Genomic DNA, 13812 nt, shown 5'->3' on the forward strand with positions numbered 1-13812 from the left:
CTTGTTTTCCATTAGGTACTCTCCCAGGTCATTTGGGTTCTATGGGTTATAAGTGGTAAGAAAAACTGTAATTGCATTTTATGGTTCCCCTGAAAATCTTTTTGCCTACTCACTTTTTTTTTCCAGAGAACCACGGACAGTGTCCCTGCTGCAGGATGTTGGTTGTTACAGCCTGATACTATCTTAATTCCTAGAGAAAAAATAGCACCCAAAGCAAAATGTGTGAGAAGGGAGGGTAGGAGAACCCAAAGGACAAAAGTTGTTACTGTAATTGCTAGTCATGGAAGCCTCAGACTTGGACTGCTTCAAACATGGGTCAAAAGTTTTACTGATCATCCTTTCCCGAGGAGTTTGCATGTAGTTCTTGCTATTTTATTATTTTTTTAGGGGCTTGGTGTTTTGATGGTTTTAAACTAGACTTAGAGAGGAGATATATTAACACCTTCATGCACGTAAATAGCTGCCAAGAAGTCAGTGTCTCAGTATAGAATCATTTAACTTGCTTGTTACTTCACATAATTTATCTGAAATTCTGTTATTTCAGCAGAGTTCCAATAAAAGTTTATGGCCGGATAAGGGTTTGTGCATTGTGACTACTCAAATTGGAGCTGAAGAATATGCAATTGAAATGAAAAAAGCCCCCAGCAATGCAGTATATGGATCATTGCAGAGATTAGTAGGAAGGGAGATTTGCCATCCCATGGATGTTGTTCTCATTCCTCTCCCATATTTCAAAACAAACAAATGTGATGTTTGCTTCTAAAGTGTTGGCAGAATTTAGTCGAAAATCACAGTTGCAGTTGCGTTAAGTTTTGGGAAATCTTAACATGTTAAGTGCTTGGAAAGTCATTTATTATTATAATCTTTTTTTTTTTTTTTTTTTTTTTTTTTTTTTTTTTATGTGTGTGTGTGAGGAAGTTATACATTCATGCTGAGTAACAGAGAAAGAAAGAAAATCTTGTTCTCAAATGGGGTCATTGTAGAGGTCTCCCCCAAGGACAATATATATTTCAGGCTGTACATTAACAGGCTGTTAGCGCACTTCAGAAGTTTTCATTTCCCCCTTGAAGTTTGTCTGTAGCGTACAAGGTATATAATCTGGAGTAGTTAGGACAACCTTTCTGAAGAAGAGTGTAGTTTTAATTTGAGAAGTGCATCAAAACATAATAAAACAAAGTTTTGAACATTTTTTCCATTATTCATGTAAACACATTTCTTAGAGAGCCTTTTCTTATCTAAGAAGGAGTTAAGTTCTCCATGCTCTTTTGGACTTTGCCATCCACTTTTTGCCCAAAAACCTAGCTGCCTGCAGAGAAATTTGTTACCTCCCAGGCGCTCTATGAAAACAGAGATCTTGATCCTGTAATGAATTTTGTGTGACACAAACGTACATGCTGTTCTTGTGGTCAGGAATGAGATGAAAACGTGACCTGCTGAACAATTTGCTGTCCCTTACATTTCTGTACTACAAATGAGAAATGATTGTTGAAATTGCAATTTACAGCCCTAAATGTAATATGTGGGTTGGATTTGCTATTTTTTTGTCCTTCATTTCTTCATTTTTCACCTTCATTACGCTTTGTGACTTCTTAAAATATGTTCTCTTCCATAAAGTGCCTTCTCTCACTGTTTCACAACACAGAGTTTTCTTGTTTTCGATGGAAATGTCATGCAACTGGGCAATTTCAATCAGCAAGCAGTTACAGACTGTGTTTGTGTGGAATTGGTTTCACATAGAAGGTATCTTAACGTGCAGTGCTCTGCAGTGTTTTCTCTCCCCAAGCTGTGTGTGTGGTGGTACACATCTCTGACATAATCCAAGATCGCTCTAGGTGTACACCTTCTGCCAGCCAACAGAAGCAGGAATGAGAAATTGTGCTACTGTAATCTCATCTCCTGCACTAGTTTTTTGCTGTTTGTGTTGTTAGCACAGCCTATGAGCAGTAAATGCTTTCCTGGCCTCTTTCTATACCAAATACTCGCTATTAAATGCTGCAGCTGAATGGCATGTCATGTTGTGCCAGGTGCGGGGTAATTGTTGGATAACTAACGGAGTGGTGAAATGTTTCAGGAAGGTAAGGGTAACGAAGAGTTGATTTTGATGTGAGAATTCACCAGAGATGATAAATAACAGACACTCCCAATTTTGAAAGGTGTGTTAAAATGTTGCTGTGTCTACAGAGTCTCTGCTGTGCAGCTTTATTTTTTTAATCTGTTTGTCAGACTAAAAGTCTCATCAGGAACCTTTGCATCTCTTTCCTGGAAGTCACGGACCTTGACTCTGTTAGAGGTACCCAGAGTTGTACAAAGGTGATTCAGCGAAGCCAAGACTCTGACTGCTTCAGCCATCATTGACATCACGGGAGCATGTTAACCACTCACTGAGTCTTTGGTCAGACAGCTTGGCTTCTGTAAATTCATGAGCGTGGCATTTGGGGGCAGGCAGAACATCCGAAAGGCTGGAGGTCGCAGGTGGCAATATGTTGTGACATGCTGCAAATGGACCCATCTCCATCCTTTTCACTTCTGCTGCCAGCTTCCAGCTTAATACACTCAGTTGTCACAGCTCAGTTTTGAAACAAGCTTCAGGGATTACTTTATGACTCTTTTTGACATCATCAGAAAAAAATGACTAGTGTGGCTATTTGTTAATTAATGGATTCAGGAAGTTTTGCTAGCCTTGTGCTGGGGCACAAAAGCTGCATTCAGAGTCCTGTGAGATAAAATCTTCAGATAAAGCACAGTACAGGGTAAGCAATCATTTTGTATTTATCTCACACGGGTGCTGTGAAGATTAATGTGATTTCCTCTTTTGTTCAGAGGGTTTGGAGACGAAGAACATTATGCATGTGCCAAGTTGAGACCTGTGCGCTTCGCTCGGGTTTGTAGGTGCGTGTCTGACTGCTGTAGTGTGAGGCAGCAGACAAAAACCAGTGAGATCGTTTGCTCTTGCGACACTTCAGAGAACAACATTCCCATGGATTTCAAAATGCGAGAGCATCGTCACTGGAGAGATTTTTGGTTTCTGCATGCTGAAATTTGGCATCCCATTGACAGGAACAGGTGACAGTATGCAAAATTCAGAATTTCTTGGCCACGCTGTGAATTATGTTTTGTGAAATGACACTGTTGCTCTTCAACATGTAGATTCTGCAGTAAACAAGAGGCTGGGAGCGATGAAATGCTGATTCTAGTAGATGTGACAGGCCCTCTTCAAAATTCTGAGTGCTGTGCAGACTTGATGCTTAAAACATCCTGTTCTCTGGTTGCTGTGTCTTACCTTGGTGGAGTAGGGATGCTAGTCCGCACCCGTGCACCTGCATACTCTCGATAAATATTCTGTTAATCAGACACAGCACACAGTATGTTGAAGAGATTTTTTTTTGGCGTTATAACAGTTTAAATTGTCCCTAAAGTCTCCAAGCAGCTATTTCTGTTAAACGAGCTCCTGAGGTGTTCGAGACCAGGTTAGACGAGGCCCTGAGCAGCCTTGCCTTGCGGGTGGCGGTCCTGTCCATGGCAGGGGGGTTGGAACTGGGTGATCTATGAGGACCCTTCCAACCCAAGCCATTCTGTGATTCTATGAAACAATTTCCTGTCCTAGTGTAGGAGTCTTTGTATAAGCCAAATTTAATAATTTATCTTTGAATACATTCATCTGCTGTCAACAACAACAAAAACCTGATGCAGTACTCTGCTGTATGAAGTACGGGGAGACTGAAGTACCTTATGGAACCTCCACATTGAAGGTAAATTCTCATGGTATCTGCGGGGCCCAAGCTGCCCCGCAGATATAAGAGGGGCCCAACAAAGCTGGCTAATACATGAGGATCACCTCCTCCCAGCTCAAAAGTGAGGCATCCTAACAAAGAGGAAGTCAGGCAAAAATTCCAGGAGGCCTGCATGGGTGAACAAGGAGCACCTGGCCAAACTCACTGACCCGTTTTAAGTGCATTTTGTTTAATATACCCAAGACTATAATTTTAAAAGTCTGCTGTACATAGTTGTTCAACCTAAAAAGAGGAATAATTTTTGCTTTTTATAGTAAGGAACCTGTAGTGCTAGGAGGGATCATCTGTTCTGCCTTGGAGTCAGCAGTGGTAGTTGGTAAGCAAAGCAGTTTTTTCTGTATTAATTCAGCCACTGCAATCCTATGAAAACATTGCAGGAGAAACCACAATTAAATTTACTATCAGTCGCACCCAGCAAGTGTGCTGAATGTTTCATCAAACTTTTTTTTTTCCATCTGCCCTATAATTCGGTGTTCTTTGTTTGAAGATGTGGCTAAAAGAAAGACTGTAAACTGCAGCTCAGAAATGCCTGTTTTTATTTAAAAATAAATTTTAACTGTAGAGGTACATTTGAAGTTTCCCCTTTCTCCCCATTCCAAATTACTTTTTCAGACAGTATCACAGTGTCTAAAGGCAGAAAGTCCTTTTTTTTTTTTTTTTAAATGTCAGATAAGATTTATGTGCAAGAGAATTGAGAAGTATATTAAAGAATGTGTTACTATCCATCATTTTTAAAGTGGTGTGAAGAAAAATAACACTGTGAATGTGTGGCTAGATTTGCAAAATAGTTAAGGGAGCCAAATTCAAGGGTAGTTCATAAAGCCAGAGACTATTTGGAGTTACGTTTTATTTATATTTCTTCTTTTTGGGTCATCAGTTCAAATTCTGTGGGTCAGTGGTGAGCAAAGATCTGTTGCTGTCTGACAGCTATTTACGGACTCGGGTTAATAAATAAATACAGGTATTTTCGGCAGTAGTTTGAGATGTTCATGCACAGCTAAAATAAGGCTCTCCTCAACCTTCTGTCCCAGAAACGTTCTTGAGAATTTTAACAAAGTCATAAGTGGAAAAGGGTCAGGTCTGTGATCCCACCCCACTGAACAATTGAATCGTTTGCCCTCTGGTCTGTCCTGATTTATGTTGCTTTTGTATTTCCCTACCTAGTGAAGGCAGGTGCTTCCCACTGGGCACTCCCACGTTAATCCTTTTGCTCCTTTCTTCCTAGCATCCAGTGGGATCTTTGCCAGTGGCCTCTCTGCTTTTGGTTGAAGGGAAAAGCACTGTGGGCACAATTTCTAATATCTAGTGTGGCAGTGGGGGTTGGACTGTGCTCAGGTGGTGCAGGCAAGCTTCCTGTGGCAGACATCTAAAAGAAATTGCTTGTCATGCTGCAGAGGCTCAGGAATACCATAAACTGAAAGTCTCCAGAGGTGGACAGAGCTCTGGAGAGATTCTCCGATACGCTTGAATGAAGCACTCTCTGGTAATTACTATTACAAATGGTTGTGTTGAGAGAAGGCAGGAGACACGGACAGTTCCCACTGTTTTGGACTGTTGCAGAGGCAAGAAAAGATGAGGCAGCACAAGGGTGCAGACCTCTGCATCTTTCCCTGCCTTCAGCCCCAGGTGAGAAATCTCTCTACGTCACCTGAAGATGAAGCTTTGAGTAGTATGAGTGAAAGAAGTGAAGTCTCTGGCGGTCAAAGGAGTCTTTTTAAGTTTTCACCTAGAATCAAAAGGAACTGTTGGAGAAATTGAATACAGAGAGCTGAATTTGACTAATTTTCTGAGAATTGTTCTGTGCGACGCAGGTAAATGAAAGGAACTTCATGGTCTGCTGAAGTGGCTTGTCTTGAATTTCTAAGTGAATTCGGTGTTTGGTCTGTGAATATTGAGAAGTTGCCTGGTGGAAAAATGAATCACCTTTCTCCTTGCACAGATTTCTCCCCTTTCTTCAAAAAATACACGCTTAGAGGTTCCCGAAGCGAGTCCCCCATTGTTTGCTTTATCATCTCTCAGCCATATGGTGTGTTTGCTTGTATGTGCCAAAGCCGTGCTACCAAGCCCAGGTGTCGTTCAAAGTATCTTCTTGGCCGGCTCCCCTAAGCCCAGCAGAGCACCTGAGAGTCAAATATTTCTCCTTCTATCTACTTTGAACCGCGAGCTTTAATGAGGTCTTGCCAAAACCTTTAAAACTGGGAACAATCTAAATTACATGTTGTATGGGACCTCTAAGCCAGGGAAATGAGTAATTGCTGGAGGTTGCCTCTGTGACATCGCTCGGCTGCTTTGGTGGAGCAGAAGTCGACTCGAAGCTTTGCATTAAGGAGCACGGCTATACTTAGCTCATTGTAATGCTCTTAGCATACCTAAATGAGGCTGGTTTATTTTGGTGGCTAAAACTCCCCGTTTTAAAGTTTCTTCCAAAATCCCTGTCTCGAGTATAGAGGTTTTTGTCCCTTTCAGTCATTTATATGACTGACAAATAAAATTCAGCGTAGAATTGCAATCCCAGAGAAATGGTTTTAAAGGAAATAAATCTGAGCAGGACGATTTAGTATAGGCATGGTAATGCATTTCTGCACTTACTGGGAGCCAGATTTTGACTGCAGACTGCTGGAATCCTGGCGCTGTAGCTGTAAGCACTGATTAGTGAGGCTGAGTTCTTCCCAGGTGTTGAAATTACATGTGCTGCTGCACTGTTAGGAGTTGTTCAGATTCATCATAAAAAAGGACTTTATAAATGGAAGGTTTTTGGAGAGGATTGTGCAAATAGTGTTCCTTTCAACGAGCTCAGTCTGGTTGTTGGATGGCCTTGATTGAAAGTAAGCTTTCTTCAAAGTAAATTGCATCCAGCATTAGCCAGAGATACTTCAGCTTAAATGCAATTTCCTGCAAACATGGGGGTTTTGTTTTATTTCTTTTAAACAGCCATTAAGAAGTACCTCTCAGAACCACTGACTGAATGTGTTGTGAAGCTCCTTGGTTCATTCTGTCTATAAATGACTGTTACTCATTTGTTTCACGTGTGGAAAAAAATGAATTCTTCCAAAGCACACTTGAGGAACTGTTCACGTTGCTTAGGTGGTTGCTGTCTTGAAAACCAAATGACAGGCAGGTAATTTTGGCCCTGCAGTTTTTGGATATTCACATTTTGTGCTATTACGGTCTTTTCCCAAGTTACTTTATTTGTAGTCTTTAGGTTTATCAGTAATTTAAAAGATGCTTTAATCTCTTCCAGAATTGTGGGAAGGTTACTTTCTTCTGAGCCTTTGATCTCAGACCACCTGAAGAAGACACTGTAGCAGTGAATCGGGCTTGAAACAGTGACTCTAGTAGGAAGCATCAGTTTCTGGAGTTATTTTTCCTGTCCAGAAGTTTGAAACCATCGCCTCATTTAGTCCAGTTGGAGTTTGGAGCCAGCTCTTTCATATACCGATGTACGAAAGTTCCAGTTGATTGTAGTTCAGTAGTCTGATCCTGCAATTGGTTGGATGCATGCCTAGCCACAGTCATGCCAACAGTTGTCTCAAATACAAAACAAGACGTGGAAATAGCATTTAGTAAACAAGCAGATTGCAGTGGCTGTCAGAACCTTGTTGGTTTGAAAGTGTATGGGCTTTAAAGAGAAAGCTCCACAAACACATCCTATGAGACTGTCAAGTGAGAATGACAGGGTAGGAAAGCAGGACTGCAAAAGAAAAAGAGATCAAAATGGAGAAATGAGGGAGCAGAAATACGAGAACAGCAAGTAGGGGCACTAAAAGTGAACAGCAGGTATTAAGAGAGAGCTGGGAACAGTCAGCTGAAGCATTGGCCTCAAACCCAGGGACTGTGTGTAAGGTTAACCTAGAAATACAGCCTCGTGGGGCTTTACCAAGTCATGCTTCAAAGAGCTGAAAATTCTTTTCCCAATTTTTTTATACCCTTCAGGTTTATGGCACTGGATGACATACCTACCTGACCATAGGAAATGTCTGGAGAGACTGCGTGTTAGCCACCATGATTATTGTAATGCTCTTAGAAGAGATGTCATTTTGATACGCTTTTCCTGTGCTGAGTCAATATTTGTGTATTTCTGAGATATTTTTAGGGGCAAATATAATGCATTTATTTGTAGTATTTGTTCTTTTTCAGCTATCAGAGATTGGAAAGGAAGGCAGTGCTTATTTTTTGGTTAGTGATCAAGCTGGTGGAATTTAATTGTAAAAGTATAGACCAGACTTCTCATCTTACGACTTAGTAAGATAGTGTGAGTGGTAACTTTTGACTTACCTGGGGGGCTTTTTGTTTGTTTCTTCTCTGAGTGAATTCATTTCTAGCTTTCTTGTCTGTTTTTGCTGAGGGTTCCTTACTGCCTAACACCACAAGTCACACTGTGTCTGAAGTGTGCCGCTGGATATCCATGGTACAGCTCCACACAGGGACGGGGACTCTGCCTGGCATCTGCCTTACTGGATAGCACTCTGCTTTAAACACTATGAGAATATAATCAGGTCATAATTATTTCTCAGCTACGCCATTTGTCTAATTATATGTAAGTTTAACACTATAATTTTGGCAACTTTGTATAAATACTGTCAAAGCACTCTGTGTTTTGTTCTTCATGCCAGCCAAGACGCCAGAACTAGGATAGATATTTTCACTTTGTTTTGCTTGGGTTTTGTATGCTGTTCTGGAAGCGGGGATGCACACATGCTGTGTGTGTTGTCTGCTGTTGAAGATGAAGGAGCCCTGGTGACCTTTGTTCTCTTTCTAGTGAAGTGTGAAGGCTGGGTACCAACAACAATAAAAATTGTTGTCAGGTAAAGAGTCAATCTAGTGTTTTGTTTCAGTCACCACTTGGACTTTTCTCCGTAGGCACTAACTTTTGAGTGATACTTGCTTCTTTTCTAGGCAAATCTTACTCAGCTACTGAATGAGGCTCAAGATCGAAATAAGCATCTGGGAGAAGAAATCAGGGAGCTTCAGCAGAGACTGGGAGAAGTACAAGGAGACAATAAGGTATTACCAATTTACTTTATCGGTAAATAATCTGGAATATGTAAACTGTGCTGGCATTTTACATTTACTTCTTAGGAAAAAAAAGAAATAAATTAAAACAGTGGGTTACAGTACTTCTAGAATATTTGCGTTATAATAAATTCTCAAAACAGTAGAACAAAAGAAGCACATGTAGGATACCAGAAATGCAGCTTATTTTATATTTTTGTATTCTACTTTTGCTCACTTAACCTTTATTATAACTTCTGCATCGTCTCTCACTTTAATGATCTCAGGGTTGTTTTTTTTTAAATATATTTTATTAGTAATATTTCGCCTTATATGCATAAGCATTTCATCTTCGTCATCTGATATTTTTCACTGCAATGGAAATGCAAAATGTTAGTAGATGATAAAACCAGGAGAGGCGTAATATTTCCGTTCAGCAATATGGAGCAGGTGATCTCAAATATATATAGTTATCTTTGTATTAAGCCCTCATTCTGCTCCCCTTACATAAACAATTTATTTTATTGCTAAATTTAGCATGTTATGTGGAACATTGCTCAAAATCTGCCATTTGGTATTAATCAAACTCCTGTTGTCTCTGTTAATTGAAATATTTAAACTCAAGCCAAATGTGTGTAACATTCACAGCTGGAGCGTATGCAAAAGTACATTCAGAGATCAAACTGGGGAGAGCTTGAATCTGAGACCAGGTGAGGTGGTTCACAAAGTAAAAAATGAGATGAACAATGAGCAAGCAACTTTCCTCCCTGAACTCCCGTTTTAATGTTAAGGGATTTAAAAATGTGATTAGAAAGTTTTATTTTAGTTGTTCGGGCGGGTTTTTTCTTTCCATGCTATTTTATTTCAAATGTAAGCATGTTGCGATAATGCAGTGTTATTCAGTGTTTGTCACAAAGGTCTTCCCTGGAAGGGTGGAGGGAGATGGTGCAATGGTCATATGAGACCTGAATTTGTGGTATGCAGAGCGTTTTGTGTAACTTCTTCAAAGACCAGCTTCCCCAGGGCTCTTTCTATTTACGTATAATCGTTTGAACTCTACCACAGCATAGAAGGCAGCGCCTTGCAATTCCCAGGTATGAATGTTACAGCCTTCCCCAAACCAGTCCTGAACACGTAAGAAGGATTTGTCTATCCAAGCAGAGCACAAAGGCGGTACAATTACAGCATATTTAAGTATCGAGGTTTTGTACCTGTTCTAATTCCTTACAACAACATCATCTTGGTTAACACAGGGCCTGCTTCTTTGTGATCAAAATGGCATTGTTTAGACCTGCCTTTGCAACTTAACTTGGTACTAGCTGGTTGTCTGTGGAATATCTGTATTCTTGGCATGAATTTAAATTCGTGACTCTTACAAGGAATGGAGGAATATAAAAAGAGTCATTCCACCCACCATGCCCCTGTCCAAAAGGTGCAAAATACTGCATCACTAAATAAAGAGGGGGAGGAATGAATCGCATCAGAGAGGGATTAATTTAGACTGGGATTTTCATTTTTGGAACACACTCTTCACTTTTCTAGTAAAGGAGAAATAGAGCTTATTTTAGAGTCAGGTTGCTGGTTTTTGAAGTGCCTAAAAAAGCATTTCCATCTCTCCGAGGGATTTAACACTTTCCTCCTGTGTCCGATTTTTCTGCCTTCTAGCTTTGGTGATAAAATTCTACGCTTGTTCCCGAAGCCGTTCTGTTCTGCTCATCAGTTCTCCTGTACTGGCAGCTGGGTTACTTGAGGCGCTGAAGTCCAGATAACGCATGGGATATATAAAAACAAAACAAAGCACTGTAATAATTTGCTTGTTCTTACATTTTTTCCCCTGCATTCTTCCCTTTGCTTTTTCCAAAGTGAGGGAGGGCATCTTGCCCAGCTGGCCTACGTCAACCTCACTTCTGGCAAGAGATGAACAAACAGCTGCTTTTGCAGCAAGTGAAGCTGCTTATGGATGAACAATTCTGCCTGTGTCTGAGCAGGGGTGACTCATGCAGGCTTTGTCACTGAGTGGCAAGAGCTTTGTAGGACTAAAAAAGAAAAAAAAACACAACTCTTTAAATATCACACATTAGCTCTATTGATAATAAAATGTTTTGAAGGCTTGACTTGTTTTTAACTGCTTTAATGTTTGCTGCTAGTAGGGTACAGTCACTTGGATTAGCGAGAAGACCTTAAACTGCTGAGAGTTGACGTGTTTCTGAAATCATGTTAAGTACGTCATCAGTTAGGCAATGACAAATTGCTTGCATTTGCCTTAACTGGACTAATTTTTTCATTTAGTTTCAACTAGAGTCAAATAGGCAGAAATAAAACTTGTCCAGGAAGTCTCTGGAAGAATTTGTTGCTGCAGTTTCAGAAATCCAGCAGCAGTCAGACTGCAGCACTCCAGCAACAGATATGTACCACTATTCATTTTTATGATTGATCACAATCTCGTATCAGCTCTGACACATGAAAACTCTTCTATGTTTATGATACAGTTATTTGTAAATCCTGCCTTTCCTCACATTCTGGCAGCAATGCGTGGGGAACAATTACTGAAACTTAGAGGAGGATTGTTATGAAATCTCATTCTTTCTCATAAAGGGCAGAAAATGGAAGGCACAGGAGAAACTGGAGGCTTCTGGTAGACTAGATGACTCAGTTGCCTTCACTTGTATTCCTACCCATGGAAAGAAGTTATTTTGTAAGCTGTCGAGGGCAGTGCTAAGTGAGAGGAAGATGCATGGAAAACGGTAGCTGCTGTGTTACTGGCAGTTCCTTCTTGTAAGGCAGCCACAGTGCAGAACATCAAATGTGGTGCATATGTTTGGGCAGAACTGGGAGGTAATGCTGCAGATTTGCATAGTTGTGGTCAGCCCCTTAGGATTTTGTAGGCAATGTGGTGAAGATAATTGCTGTCAGCAACTGTGGCTAAACACGATGGTTTCTGCCTTCCACGAAGAATTTACTCTTTGTGCTTGTTCCTCTTTTCCTTCTGCATCTTTTGTTGATAACCGAGAACATAAAACTTTGGCACAGGCATTGCCTTTTGACTCCTAGCCTGCACACCATCACAGCGATGCCTGTCTGGGGCATTGTGTTACTGCTACAGAGCTGCTACTTCATGGCTAATTATTTTAGCTGACACTGATTAAGAGAAAGGTGTAATATTTAAGTAACACAGACTGATGACTTGAAACACTGATTGGTTTGCTTAACAACACGTTGGTTCTTGACAAACAGGAGCTGTCTCTGGTAAGGTGCCATTAATTTAAATCCACTCTGCCACGAACGCTGTTTGCAGCTTCCTGAGGGGTGTTAACCTATTGTGGCTGCAAAATGAAGTTGACTGCTTCTTTCATCAGTGATTTCTGACTGATAGAAATAAAAATAGAGCAGCCAGAGGGCAGGTGTATAAAATTTATGATAAAACACTAAAATATGACATAAACCCTTCACCCTCTGGCATAACACTTCGTGTCTGTTTGGGTCACAGCGAAGGGAAGAATTTTATAGCAGGTGGTGCTGCCTCATGAGGCATTCGCAGCGCAGAATTAGAGGACGTGGCCTGTTCTGCCCTGTCAACTCCCTGACTGGCCAACTGGCTGGGAGAAGCACTCTCTGGTTTTATGGATTGGTGTTTTACCTTGTTCTCTGCATGGTTATAGGGCTGCTTCTACAGACCGAATTTGGGTTCCTGAAGCATTTGTTTTGTAAGACTTCATACTTTTTTTTTTTTTCCTCAAAGTTCTCAGTAAATAGAGTTTTCCTTTCATTGGCAGACTGTTTGACCTTGCAAGTAATAATTGCTCGCGGATATAATTGCCTCTGATGCACACCCTCTCCCGGGCTGGAGGAGGGTCAGTCTTCGTGCATGAGTCACAGCTCTGATACAGTTCCCAGCCTGGTGCCTGCCGTTACAGACTTCTGCTCTGCTGCAGGCACTGAGGACCTTGGTCAACTGTGATTTTTTCCTGTTTCCAGTTTTTCTGAACAAGTTTGAGTCCTTAAAATGTTACTACATTTGTTTCCGACTACCTTTGTCGCTGATAATCTCGGAGAAAGATTTAATTAATCTAACTGAATTAAATCACATTACCATGCCTTTTGCTTATCAGCCTTTTAGCATTTAAAAAAAATAATCCCATAGCTATAAAATCATTCCCGAATTTGCTAGCAGCCTTTTTGAGTTAATAGTTTGCTATTTGTTTTGATAAAAAATTAATAGGAACTGTATCTTCTAGCATCCATCCAGCCTTCCTGACTGTGCTGTCACTTCTCTGGGGAGAGGGAAATGCAGTTTGCCCAGAGGAGTGAAGTGGGGGTGCACTGCTTCCCCTGAGCAAGCGAACTGCTTATCAGATCAAGCGGTACTGGCTGCACTGAGCTGCACTGAACTGGAGCTGAAATAAGCGGGGAGGATGATTTTGGTAGTCTGTCTTGCATCAGCAGGATTTTAATTGGCACATTGCAGCTCTAGTGACTGGCATCCCATAAATACCTAAGATAGATTTTAATGTACAATCTTCTACTTCAGAAGATTCATTTTTTTCTAACTCTGCACTATAACGATGTACATTAATTCCTGGGTGCAGTCGAATATGGGGAAAGTCAGGCTGGTTATCATGGCGAGCTGCTCTAGTCTCTGTGGAGCTCCTACAAGTTAGGCTACGGGGAGGCAACACTTTTGCCTGGTTGTACACAGCATAAATAGCTGAAAATGTGAGTGCCTTGTAGACTGTTATTGCCGTCTTCCACAATTCTTGCAAGGTAGTTGGTGCCTGCCTCAGGTATTTAATACAAATGTATTTATTCATGTCAATTTCAGCAGGCACAAAGCTGATGAGTTCATTAGATGTTTGCACGTCTGGGCCAACACAGTTGTTGTTGGCCCTTTTGTTTGTTTGTTTTTAGCATGAATTACCTTTTTTTGAGTAATCAAAAAACACACAATCAAATATATAAACAGGTAAACAGGTGTTAATACGAATTTTGCACTGGTGTAGCACAGGGATTTTAAGTGCTAGAGGTGAAGTGA

At 40.8% G+C, this 13812-nt stretch overlaps 1 protein-coding gene across 3 annotated transcripts in view; it reads left to right on the plus strand.

Annotated features, from left to right (window-relative positions):
* Window positions 1-13812, plus strand: part of CCDC149 (coiled-coil domain containing 149) — a 48927-nt gene that overhangs the window by 9347 nt on the left and 25768 nt on the right. For all 3 annotated transcript variants that reach the window (XM_032187229.1, XM_032187230.1, XM_032187231.1), the window contains exon 4: window positions 8688-8795. In XM_032187229.1, the coding sequence (XP_032043120.1) occupies window positions 8688-8795 (108 nt within the window). The remainder of the gene's footprint in view (window positions 1-8687; window positions 8796-13812) is intronic.

Source organism: Aythya fuligula, chromosome 4 (assembly GCF_009819795.1).
Source record: "Aythya fuligula isolate bAytFul2 chromosome 4, bAytFul2.pri, whole genome shotgun sequence".
NCBI classification, from domain to species: domain Eukaryota; kingdom Metazoa; phylum Chordata; class Aves; order Anseriformes; family Anatidae; genus Aythya; species Aythya fuligula.